Here is a 12875-nt window from a genome sequence, read left to right on the forward strand (position 1 = left end):
GTAAATACACCTTCAATAAATGCTACATGTAGAGTCAGTCTACACAAGCAGTTAATTGAGATCCTTGTGGTACTTGGGGCTGGACACAGCCATTGGTTATTAAACCCCCTTAATAATCTAGTTTCACTTCTGAATGATCCTGAAGTAATAACATTGTACCATATAAGGTAGCAAACGGGGATGTTTCAGATGAAGGAAGCATGGAAAATTATCCTGTATGGGAAAAATAAATGCATCCAGAAATTGGTGCCATGGAGTGAAGCTGGATGGCTTAGCTAACATCCTGGATTTTAAATATAAGTTATAAATACCTGTATACACACAAAAAACCACTCTGTCTGTTAACTACTATAAGTAAAAACCTATATTTAAAGGATAGAGTTGTATGGACACACTAGCAGTGCTCTGTATCACAGCAAATACTGACAGGACCGTCAAACAGCCAGAGTATAAAAACCACTGAAATATAAGTCCTTGTTTTTGTTTGTATGGAACCAAACAGAGATGCTACAAAAATTGTTTCATTCTTCATTGAGAAATTAAGAATTTCTACAATATATCTGGGAAATACCATAAAAAACATCCACAAGCAGATACAAATTTATAGAACCTGGCCCTTGGCTCCAGCCGTGCAAATGCACTATCACACCCCTCCCCCAGAGGCTTTACTCACCCACGGTCACAGAAGTTGCAGGCAGAGCTGGCTGCCGCTCCTGACTGTTCTTGCCCTGGTCACAATATATCCATTTCTCTTTGCCAAGTCCTCCCTCACAGTGTCCCCACCAAGTGCACCATGGCTCCTGCTTTAATTTCACTGTCCCCTCTTGATGCCCCCACAGACACATTCCCCCAGGCCATGAATGGCACACCTCAGTCTTGTGGCCCCACCTGTTAAAACAGCCTTCACACTCTGGGTGTTTTCAGCTACCCTTTATTTTGTACTTCTCCAGGCTAAGAAGAGCTCATTCCAGTCCTGAAAAATAATAACTAATAACAACAATAAACCCCAGCAACTACAATACCTGCAATAATAATGTAGCAATACCTGTAGCAAAATGAGCAGTGGTGAGTCTCTTTTTGAAGTCAGCTCCTCTGTAACTGTTTCAGTCAGAATTCCTTATGTGCTCTTACTGTTTAGAAGTAAAGCAAATGCCTTACAGAAGCCTTTCTCTCACAAAACTCTGGGTTTCTCACCTATATTTGTGCTCTCCAGCATGAAATACAAGATTCCCTTGTGATGTCTTTCCCCGGTGTCTGCCTTGGCCCATGCAGCCCCTCATCTCCATGCTGATATAATTAAGAGCTGGTTCTCACAAATTCACCCACAGATGAATTGTGACAAAGGAGAGCCAAGAATTTCCTTCAGGCATCCATCATTTATTGGAATCTAACACAAAGTAACACAGACGATCCAGCTCATGGTAGTCGCCTCCCATACAAGTCCCTGCAGCTGGGATACATCCTGTCCTCTCCCAAAGAAAAACCTGAGGCCTCTGTATTTGTCACAGGACCCCTGGGTGCCTGTGGCAAGGGAGCAGACATCAGCTGAGCAGTGCCAGAACACATGAACCTTGGTTTCTAGTCCTGTCCTGACCTGGCTGATAGTCAGGCTAAAGCATGCAGTAACGCTTGCAGTAGTTTTGGAGACACCCTCAGCCTCTTCCTCTGAGTGCTAGGGATGTGATTTATTTCCTATGTGTGAATTAAAACACCCAAAATACTGTCATCAGAACACTGACTTTATTATTAGAGACAAACAAAGGATTAAAACATGTTATGGGTTTGCTGAAATACACAGTGTACCTGTGGAGGACAGACATATTTATATACATCAGTTCATTGTAGAAACATGAGTAGGATATCCCCAGGTAGTTTGCAACGAATCCAGACAGCTTTCTCTCCGTGGTGGCCCTGGTAAAGCAGCCAATATCCCCCCAGCCCCACCCCAGCCATACTAGTGCCAGACCCCCCGCACACCATCAGTGTCTCTCTCATGCCGGACTTTGTACAGCACAGGGTGAGCACAGCTGGATTTGGCCTGAGGCCAGCGGTGCGGGTGAGCCCCACCGAGGGCTGCAGGCTGCTGGCTCTGGCGTGTGCCGAACTGGGTCCTCTGCGCGGGGCGGCAAGAGAGAGGGGGCCAGGGTACTTTGGACACACCCGCATCCCGCCTGCCCCCTCTGCCCCCAGCCACCTCAGGGGAGTCCTCTGGCCCCGGCTCCTCCAGCCGGCAGCGGGTGGATGTTTTCCGCCCGAGGAAGGAGCCGAACAGCCCGGGGCACGGCACGGGGCCAGTACGGCTTCCCGGCACGGCTTGGCACTACTCGGGTCTGCACTGGGACGGCACTGCAGCTCCCGGGACCGGCACCTCTACTCCCAAGGCACGGCCCGGGATTTTCCTGGACGGACAAAAACAAGCGGGGGAGGAGGGGAGGGAGAGGACGGGATGGGGCGGGGGAGAGAAAGAAAACAGCTCCACGGATGTCGGATGTCACGGACAGCGTTACACGGGCGACGCGGGGACTTCTCGCCGCCTTTCTCGGGCGGAGGAGCTGCGGGAAGTCGCCGGCAGGTCGGGGCGGCCAGACGTCAGTGCCTGCGCTCCCGGCGGCTTGTCCCGGGACGCCTCTGCTTACAGGCACTTGAGGAGGAAGGAATTACACGACGTCCCCCGGGGGCAGTCGCAGAGCTTCCCGATGCGAGCCCCCTTCCTCACGGCGCACTGCTCCCCAGCGTCACACTGCGGGCAGCGGCCGGCGGTGAGTGGGACCGCCACCAGCGGCCGCCCAGTTCTGTCCCGTCCTGTCACGTCCCTTGCCGTCCAGCCTAGTCCCATTCTCTCCCGTGTCGTCCCGTCCCGTCTAGACCAAGTCCTATCCCTTCCCTTCCCTTCCCTTCCCTTCCCTTCCCTTCCCTTCCCTTCCCTTCCCTTCCCTTCCCTTCCCTTCCCTTCCCTTCCCTTCCCTTCCCGTTCCTCTACCATTCCGTCCCGTCCCGCCTCGTTCTGTTCTACTCCCTTCCCGTTCCTCTACCATTCCGTCCCGTCCCGCCTCGTTCTGTTCTACTCCCTTCCCCTTCCTTCTTATTCCCTTCCCGGTCCCGTCCCGACCCGTCCCGCCGGGACACCCACCATGGGCACCTGCCCGAACTTCTTCTCGTAGTGCGGTCCCCTCTTGCTCTTGAGCTTCTCCAGCACCTCCTGCAGCGCCTCGATCTGCCGAGAGACCACAGAGCCGCCGTCAGACCGCGCCCGCCCCGCCGCCGTCCCCCGCCCGTTCCCGGCCCCGCCGCACCAGCTCCTTCTCCCGGGAGGCGCCGCCGCCTCCGGGCGGTCCCAGGTCGCGGGCGCGGCGCGGCGGGGTCGATCCGTGCCCGCGGGCGCTCAGCAGCAGCGCGGCCGCCACAGCGCACAGCGCCAGCGCCCGGCAGCTCTCCATGGTGCTGCCGCCCCGCCGCCGCAGCCGCCGCCGCCTTTATAGCGCCGCGCCCGCCCCGCCGTGCGTCAGCGCCCACCGCCGCCGCGCCCCGAGTGCCGGCACCGCACGGCACCGCACCGCACGGCACGGCTCCGCGCCCCCACCGCCCGAGCGCCCCTGTCGGCGCCCCAAAGCGCCGGCCGTCCCCGGCCTTCGGGCCAAACAGCGGATCCGTCTCTGAGGGCGGCCGAGGGGAAGGCGCAGCCGCACCCTGCCCGCGCTCCCTGTGCTCGTCCACAGTCGAGAGCTGTGGGCAGAGTGGGAAACTATTGCCTCCCCCCTGGGGGCTGGGATGGTTGAGGGAGAGGGTGGACGTTGGACACAGAGATGAAAGTGGAAGTTGGGCTTGCAGACTAGGGAGACTAGACTTGGAAGTCAACACAGGGATCTGACAGGAGGGAGGGTAAGTACCCATGGGCTAAGGAAAAACACGATGTGCTAGAAGGAAGGAAGAGCCATGTGGGAGAATTAGCCTAAAGAAGTGGAGGGGTGGTGGTGGTGGTGTGTGGTAGGTAGTGGTGATGAGCAATAAGCTGATGAGGATGTGAGTACTTGAATAAGGACAGGTGGGAACCAAGAGTGTGGGGAGGCTCAGGGCCACCGAGAGCAAGGTAAGAAGCAGCATCAAATGCCTAGGATAAAAGTAACTGCTAATATATCAAGCAGAACTGTGAATGGTGCTTGATCTTGATGTAAAATATCATACCACTCAGCAGGTTCTTGGGGAACATTATACGCCCTGTGTATGGAATGGGGCCACCTCCGTTTTGGGAAAGAAAAAGTGCTGTTGCCAAAAGGAGACATAGTATCAGACATATCATTCAGACCTTCCCACTGACGTTTGGTTCTACCAGCCCAGTGGCCTCGTGTCCATGAATATTCTCACTAAAAAGATCCTTGGCAAGTCATGCCTGCCCAGGTCTCACAGCCATGGCAGTGGCAGGGGTAGCTCTTCCCATTAAGAAAAGCAGTGGTATGCCAGGAAGAGCATGCAAGATGAAGGACAGTCAGTGCTCAGCCTTTCTCCAGCCTCCTCTGGGCCAATGCTGGGGTAAAACAGGGTTGCTAAGCAGCAGTTTGCTGGCATGAGACATTTGGCCATCTGGTTGCTGGGACAAGGAGGCAACAAGCTGGGTCTGCCTGTGCAGAGGTTTCACTTCAAGGTCATGGTTCTGAAGGGGCTACTGGGACGTTCCTGCCTGCAAGTCAACAGCAGCAGGAACTGGGCTGTGTCTCCTTAGGTGAAGGGAGGATCGTTTGGAGAAGAAGGAAACTGGAAAACCTTGTTAACAAAACTCTCCTAGCTTGTTAACAAACTCTTAACAGCTGGTAATTTGTAGGGAAGCTAGGAAGTGGAGTTAGGAACTGCTTGAAAAGGCAATGCAATGTGAGCACCCACACAAGTTTGTTTAAAGAAAAGTTAAATGGGTCCAGGCATGTATTTTTCCAGGCAGATGAGAATTTTTCAAGGGAAAAAAAGGAATGTGGTTCAAAAAGTAATTTTCAACAGCAGCATTTTGTTTGAGGTTCTGATCTCTCTATCACGTTGCTTGCCTCCAGTACTGTGTGTTCACCTCTTGCTGTTACCTCCTCCCACGCACTCCTATTGATCATCACATCCAGCAAAGGTCTCATTTGTAATTGCTGGTCAGATTAGAGATCCTCGTCTGTTTGCGTGGATCCTCCAGCTTCATTTAGCCACAGGGAAGGTTAAGATTTCTGATGTCAGGCTGGTGGTAAACCACTCATAGCAAAGTCCAGGCTTTGTTCCCAGGCTGGAGCAAAACCACAACCACATGCAATACTGAAAATTATGGGTATGCCAAAACAAAGTTTCTTAGAACAGAGAAATAACACAGGCTATGAAAAATACAAAACTTCATACAGAGAGGCAGATATATGGCCTATTCAACTTTAAAGGCAGCATCTGTGAAGCCTGACCAACATTTCAAACCATATTTTATAGTATGAGGATTACTCATGCAGTGTTGAACACACCAGAGATGCTCAGAAAACATCACTGTTTTCTTTCCAACTTACACTTCCAGTAAAAAGCTGAATTTAATGTTAGCTACTCTAGTGAAATTATTGTTGAATGTGGAGACAATTACAAATTTCTGTTTCCAAAAGTCATTTTGTCTGGCTGGCTACAGACACCCACAGAACTACACAAGTTTCTATGCCTGTTACTGTCTGTATCACACTGTCTCTGCAGACATCACTGTCCCTTGTTCCCCATTCAGCCATTTTTGTACACTTTGTCTCCAGCACTAGGGGACAAAAAATCAGCAGGATTAACATCAGCAGGATAACTGAATATTAAAGAAGAGCATCAGAGGCTACCAGAGTGTCAGAGGAAGGGGTCAAGATACAAAACCAGAAAATCACTGTTTACAATCACAAAAAGGCAGGTACTTTCCAACAGCATCAGTAACCAGTCATAAGACAGCTGGCTATGTAAGGAGGGGAGCCTGTGGCACCTAAGCGCTTAGCTCTGGGTAATCCACATGAAATGCAATCAGACCTTGGGGATAGACAGATCTGTTGTACCAAAGTACTAATCCAAGTTTCTCAAAGCTTACTTTCTCCATGCAAATGTTATTGCACACAAGGTACAAACAGAACACTACCAATGTGCAGATGCTAATGCATCTGTACATCAAATGGATAATTTTGAAAGTCACACATGCTTTTCATAATCACACTCTTCCATCATGATCAATTAATTAAGTGTACTTCTAAAAGTGGGAAAATAATGGAGGTTTATCTTGATGCTGGGGAGCAGTTCTAAGGCATTTATGTGTGTTCTAGTTTTGGCTTGGCACAGACATAGAGTTGGACAGATTTTAGGACTATTAGACCGTAGAGATTAGTGTCAAGCATTTGAACAAGTGCTCTACTGAATCAGAGACATGAAAATGGACATCTGGCTTTAAGTGGATGCTTTAAGGCTTTGCAGGAAAGCAGCAGGCTTTTATAACTGCCTTGTTAAATTGCCTTAATTTATAAACCACAGTTAAAAAATAATATACCATCATTGGTTTTCTGAATCAAGACTTTTTTTTACTGAACCCTTGAAAAGTGAGGAAAATCTAAGATAAATCAAAGTTACTGTTGAAGTAATAAGGGTCCAGAGGCACACTTGAAAGACATCTATTTCAGCAGGAGATAGCAATTCATCTTGATGAGTAATAGATTGGAAAAAAGCCACTTAAATAAAAGATGGGTTCTCAGAACAACAGTACATATACCAATGCCCACACAAACAGTGAAGCTACAAGCTCCCCAATAAACAAACCCCACATGGGTGGAAGAGCAGGGGGAACAGGTCCCCAGTGGCTTCTCCATTTCTGCAGGCAGAGCTATCACAGAGGCTGTACACTATCCACATCTCATTTCAGCCCTGGAAGCAGGCTTGTAACGATTGTGTTCCAGAGGCTCTGCCTTGATGTTTGTTGAACAAACTGCCACCAATTTTGATTGAAGACCAAATTGTAGTTCCCAGGTTCCCAGCACCTTCCTATCTGCCATGAAAATAAAAAGGAAAATGGCAATGGGTACATTTTTATATCCATCCTGAATTCACCACCTCAGCCCAGGTAATTTGAAAAGGAAACCCTTGGTTACTGCAACAGTATCTAGGGACATGAAAAGAAGCTTAGCCCACCTCCTTCATGGTTTCCCATTTCTTTCTCTAGGGATGTTTGAAAACACCCTCAAAGTCACAGCATCGACTCTTTTAAACTCCTTGCAGTTAAGTGTTAACCTCTTAAAGAGACCATGCCTAACTATCATGGAGAAATGGAAACCTCTTGGCCTCCCCTCTTCTCAAGGGCTGGAGGGAGGCACATAGATCAGAACAGCTATGCCCAAGGCAAGACTAGATAGAAGCAAAGGTCCCCAGAAGTCTAGAGCACCTGGTGTGATGTTCTGGTCCACCACAGTTTGTGTGTTTGATATAGCACAGCTATTTCCCTTGTTCCTCAACCTCCATTTGAAAAATCAGTGTCATCCCAAGTACCACCCTTTCTAGTAAGGAAACAGATTAGTGGTTGTGAGCTGCTTCAATACCACAGTGAAGAGGTTACATGTACCAGAGACAAGAAGGAGAAGTCTTGAAATAGTCACCCACAGCTTTTACATTGCCTCTGTCATCACGAATATTATGCCCTTACAGTGGCAGCTACCTTTAATCTAAGTTTTAAAATTTCCTTTCACTAAAAAAGAGATCCTACTGGTAGCACAGTGCCAATGAAAACTGAAAATTACTGTTGTAATGGCATCCATGTTAAACCTAAAAAGGAGCTGCTACTGCAAAAGCATGGGAGTCCTGGTGGCAGACAAAATGTGAGAGCTCTGAGTGATTATTTTGAGACAGCATGAATAGATCTACCAACATCTTCAAATGTAGAACAAGCTTGGGGTCCAACTCCTCGCTCCTGCTGACTCCACAAAAAACAATGTTTTTCAGCAATTCTCTGGGCAGCAAGAGACCATCTCAGCAATCAGAACCCCATCACACATGATGGGCACTGCATGCAGTGCCCCATACAGAATGCAGCATGGTAACATGCAAAAGCTTTTCCAAAATAGCTGTGTAGTGGAGGAGTGATTACCACTAGTGGCTCTCTGAACTGCTGTTCTGCACTGAAGATCCTGCTTGGTAGTGATTGCTAACCATATCATGCTGATAGGATGCTAAGCCTGTGATGATTAATTTCATTTACTTAACATGTTTCCAAAGCTAAGTATTATTAAGTCAGAACACTCCTATTTAATCAGAGATGTGTTTTGACTTTACTTGCATACATATTCAGAGGAAGAAATTTTCACAAGTGTAAAGAATTGTCTTTTCAGATGTAACAAGCAACAGGGAATTACCATTCTCAGAAGCATCTTTCCAAACATATCTGTCTCCTGTATTCCAGGATTATCTGTTACTGTCTCCAACTTGGCATGATTATATTACCAGTGTAATTGAAAGACTGCATTCAAAATAAAATTATTATTCAGAAGAGATCAGATTTATTAGCAGAAACAGGCAAACAGGCAGTAGTCCTCATGGCTTTGGAAGTGACAGGCAAAAGTGACCCTCATAATTAAGAACACAAAGTCAAGTGCCGGAACTGATTACTCAACTGGAGTAGGAGAAAATACAGTGCATTTCTTCTTATTGAAAGCCACTAACAGCATTTCAGGGTATGGAACTATTTTTCTCCTTGCTTATATTTAATATATTTATATTTATATATTTTATAAATCAGTATTTAAAAGTAGGGTATTTTTAAATGCATTTCAGAAGCCTACTAACCATAAATAATTACACTTTGCTTTCAGGATCAAGAAATCTTGGATCTATGCCAGACATGTTCACGAATGTGTGTAGTGAGAAAAGTGGCAAAAAAGCACAGCTCTGTGCCTAGTTGGCAGTACTTTAAACTATTATTCTCTGTTAAATATTTGTTTAATATACTAGAGAGTAAGCATGAGAATGCAGACCCACAGAAGTAATCTTTCTAGTGGTGCAGAACACACCAGGTTTTGGATACATTTCATCTTGGTAAAAAGAGAAGGAAAATTGCTCTTTTAGTGCAATTTTTGGCAAGTGTGCCAGAGACCACACAGCTAAACATACATTAGGCTGTCTACATTATCTGTATCCTACATTGAAGATCCTGATTCCAAGGAATTATTTCATTTTCTTTTTTGCATCTGTCTGAGACCCAACTTGAAAGGCTGGTAGACAGCAGACCTTCCATCCTCCTCCTGGATCCAAGGAGAACTCCTTTCCACACAAGCCTAGGAAGATTACAGCTAGTACCTTACCCTGGGTGATCACTCCTCCTAGCAGTCTTTCCTCTCCCCACAGGCCAGCAAGGAGAGGATCTATTCGTGTACACTGGCTCTTCTTGCACCTGACTCTCAGTTAAGGATATTTCTGGCAATGGCTATCTGGGCACCTGTAGAGCAAAGCTAGATAAACTGAAATCACCTCCCAGCTAGAACAGTATGTAGTTTCTTCAAGGCACACAATGTTTCTGAAGAGAACAAATTAAATGACAGACAGTGAGTTCTTGAAAACTTTACACTCCAACAAGCTACCCTTAATAAATCAGAATAATCAGAAAGCACTCCAGCATCGCAGAACTCCTTAAGTCATTGGATTTCAGGCTTCTTCTCTGAGCAAAGCATTGATCCTTGTGGAGAGAACACTCTGTCTTTGTGAAACCAAAATTACCAGAAGGACCACACGCCAAGATGTTTAAACACTTTTGCAGCCAGTCTCTGTCCTCACACATGCTCTCAGCAACCTGCTGATTTCATAGATACCAGCACACACCTCCCATCTCTTCCAGAAAACATTATACATCCATCAGGTTCAACAGTTGTTTTGACTTCAGGGAACCACACAGAAAAGCAATGCTTTTTGGATGAAAGCCAGAGACAGAACAAGATGACAACAAATGCATGAAATCTAAAATTTCATGCTGTGTTGAAATCCCTGGCTACCCTTACAGCACTTCCCTTTCACAAAAATTATTTATTAGCAAATGTGGGTTTTTCTTTGTTGGACTGCAAAAGTACTTTGCATTTTTAGGAGACATACAAAGGAGAATTAAAAGAAACACAAGAGCTGATAAGCACCAAATATGTAGCTTATTTCGTACATTTATTTATATAAGAGAGAGTATCAATAGTTTCTTGTAACATAAAGTACAATGCAAGAACTTGCAAATTATTAATGCAATGCAGTTATATAAGTACTTAAATGATTCATCTCAAATCACTATCAAAAAACTGAAGCACTGTGTGACAATTACAGTCAGTGAAAATAATGATGAAAGTTCCATTAAAAATAGCATCTTTTACAAATCTTTATTTTTAATCACCATAATATTGTAGCCAGTATGCTGTCCAGCCCTAAATAAAATACACAGAGGTAATTCTGATGATCACATGTTTAAGTTTACATTCTGAAAACTCCAAATTCTGTCTTCTTTGTGGGTGCATTTAGTGCTGCGCTGAGACTGAGGCCCAAAACCAGTCTTGTGTCAGCAGGATCAATAATTCCATCATCCCATAATCTAGAGAAAAGCCAAAAATATAACAAACAAAAACTTTTAATAATTAAAGGAAATCAACATATACAACTGGTATTCTTTCAAACCCATGAAATTTGAAATGCTTTAGAAAAAGAAAGAGGAGTAAAGAGCTAAATTATACTAAAAACAATGGAGTTAATTCTCACTGTTCATCAATGCAATAGACTGGTGTGTATTACTCCATGGAATTTGTCTTCTAGAACAATGTTTCCATTTTAGGTAAGTGAAGAATGTCAGACCTACATATTTTAAATAGATTCTTCATACTTAATCATCTCCTTCAGGAAAAAAAGCCCTCTGTGCTTGTTAATGTTCATGTGGAGAATGACCATCTGTCAATCACCTATCTAATTCTATTAAGAATGCTTGCACTTCAAGGATTATGTCACATCATTATTTACACTATTCAGGTTAATTCAACTGCCAGATGAGGATGATACAAATCATTATGCTTTCATCATTAAAAAGCCAGAAGAAATTTCAAGTATTTTCAGAATTTCTGTGGTGGGTTGACTTTTGTTGGATTCCAGGTGCCCATGTGGCCGGCTCTATCTCTCCCCCTTCCCAGCTGGACAGAGGAGAGAAAATAAGATGGAAAACAATAAGTTGAGATAAGACAGTTTACTAAAGCATAAGTGAAAGTTTGCATGTGCACCATGTGAAAAAAAAAAAAAGTTAACAACTTTATTCTCTACTTCCCATCAGCAAGTGATGTCCAGTCACTTCCCAGGAAGCAGGGCTTCAGTATGGCATTTGCCTGGGAAAGCAAACACTGTAAAATAACCAAAGTTCCATCTTCCTCTTCCTTTCCTTAGCTTTTGGAACTGAGCTGAAGTCATATGCTATGGAATATCCCTTTGGTTTATTTGTGTCAGCAGGCCTAGTTGTGTCCCCTCCCAGGATCTTGCCCACCACAGAATACTGTTGGGGGGAAAATGTTGGAGAGAGAGGCTGGTGCTGTGCCAGCACTGCTCAGCCAAGGCACTGCTGTGCTGCCAATACCCTTCAGCTACTAATGCAAAGCACAGCACTATGAGGGCTGCTCTGGCAAAATGAACTCCACCTCAGCAAGACACAACACAATTTCTTTCATTTATTTTACCATTAAGTTAATTTCTAAACAACTGGAAGATACTACCTTCCTTAACCAAAGCCTGAAGGCAATTAAATTATAAATGAGCAGTTGTCAAATTCCCAGGTGCCCAAAATCGCCAACACTTGTAAAGAGTCTCTTATCAATTCTCAGTGACAGCTCCATCCTACCAAAATTAAAATCCATGTTGAAATGAAACTGTAAATATTGTTATTTCCTCAGCAAGATATTTAAACAAGATACCACTGCTCATTGAAACACAGTCTCACTTAAACAAACACATACTTTAATCAGCATCTGCAGAGCACATGCATCTTTGGTTAAGAGAAGGATGCTCCTCCTCCATCCCATCTTTCCCTAGAGAGACTTATTTTGCATTCTTTGTGAACTTACTTCAGTGTTGGCTAATGCTTAATTCTTTGTGGAAAATTTAAAAATACAAAAAGCAGCTGTGAACAGGGTGACTGTTCAAGAGTGACTCTACCAAGAGAAGACACACAGCCTTTCCCTTCTAACTGAAGTTCCATCTGCAAATTTTATTTTGTTTGAAGATAATTTTTGGCAAAACCTATTAGACAGGAAACAGGATATTTTGCACTCTTCTTTCAATCCTAAATGTGCCAACCTCACTCCCAGGAGGACTGCAAACTGTACATAAGTACATGCTCATAAACTCAAGGCAGCAGCAGACTGAGTGTTTTCCATATTTGTTTTATTTTGTCATTTGCTGTGAAAGTAGTATTGATCAAATCAGATAAATATACTAAGAGACTGACAATATATGCTTTTCATTTTACAAATTGTATTGATCCTAGGATGCACAAAATGGAATTGCAGTAGAAGACACCTTTAACAAGACCAGGAACAAGGGTTCAGGCTCAGCTCCAGGAGCATGTTTTCAAAGTTAGACAAGAAAAAGGATGCCCAGCTCAGAAAGAATACTCTACTATAGATCTTTTCACAGTGCAGCTTCCCAGGCAGCAGACTTTTAAACTAAATGGGGCACAAGAGTAAAACTGAAGTATAGAAGAAGAAAGGTTTTGGAGAAGGGAAGGCTTTGCTGCTAATTGGGCAAAATCAGGCTCTTTCTTTTTTGGGGGAGAAAACCAAATTTGGTTTAAGAAGTCTAGTACTACTGTAGTTGTGGCACTCACTGACCTGGCTGCCAGGTCCCAATAATGAGAGAACGAATTCTGGAAAAAT

At 45.0% G+C, this 12875-nt stretch overlaps 2 protein-coding genes across 2 annotated transcripts in view; both read right to left on the bottom strand.

Moving 5' to 3' along the window:
• Window positions 1-1718: 1718 nt before the first annotated feature.
• Window positions 1719-3477, bottom strand: CARTPT (CART prepropeptide). The gene is made up of 3 exons (XM_071424581.1): window positions 3294-3477; window positions 3131-3214; window positions 1719-2740 (listed from the first exon to the last, which is right to left on the bottom strand). The coding sequence occupies exons 1-3, from the start codon at window positions 3435-3437 to the stop codon at window positions 2633-2635; spliced, it is 336 nt and encodes a 111-aa protein (XP_071280682.1). The 5' UTR covers window positions 3438-3477; the 3' UTR covers window positions 1719-2632.
• Window positions 3478-10127: 6650 nt separating this feature from the next.
• MCCC2 (methylcrotonyl-CoA carboxylase subunit 2) overlaps window positions 10128-12875 on the bottom strand; it is a 37323-nt gene continuing 34575 nt past the window's right edge. Inside the window, exon 17 of the mRNA XM_071424582.1 lies at window positions 10128-10561. Coding sequence (XP_071280683.1) covers window positions 10444-10561 — 118 coding nt within the window. The 3' untranslated portion in view covers window positions 10128-10443. The remainder of the gene's footprint in view (window positions 10562-12875) is intronic.

The sequence above is a fragment of the Agelaius tricolor genome, unplaced genomic scaffold, assembly GCF_023055355.1.
Source record: "Agelaius tricolor isolate 1412-34295 unplaced genomic scaffold, bAgeTri1.0.p SCAF_4, whole genome shotgun sequence".
NCBI lineage: Eukaryota > Metazoa > Chordata > Aves > Passeriformes > Icteridae > Agelaius > Agelaius tricolor.

Coding starts and splice junctions, on each gene's coding strand:
- CARTPT (XM_071424581.1), bottom strand. CDS start 3,437: ATGGAGAGCTGCCGGGCGCTGGCGCTGTGCGCTGTGGCGGCCGCGCTG. Junction 3,215..3,293: donor CCTCCCGGGAGAAGGAGCTG/GTGCGGCGGGGC, acceptor GTCTCTCGGCAG/ATCGAGGCGCTGCAGGAGGT. Junction 2,741..3,130: donor AGTTCGGGCAGGTGCCCATG/GTGGGTGTCCCG, acceptor CGCTGCCCGCAG/TGTGACGCTGGGGAGCAGTG.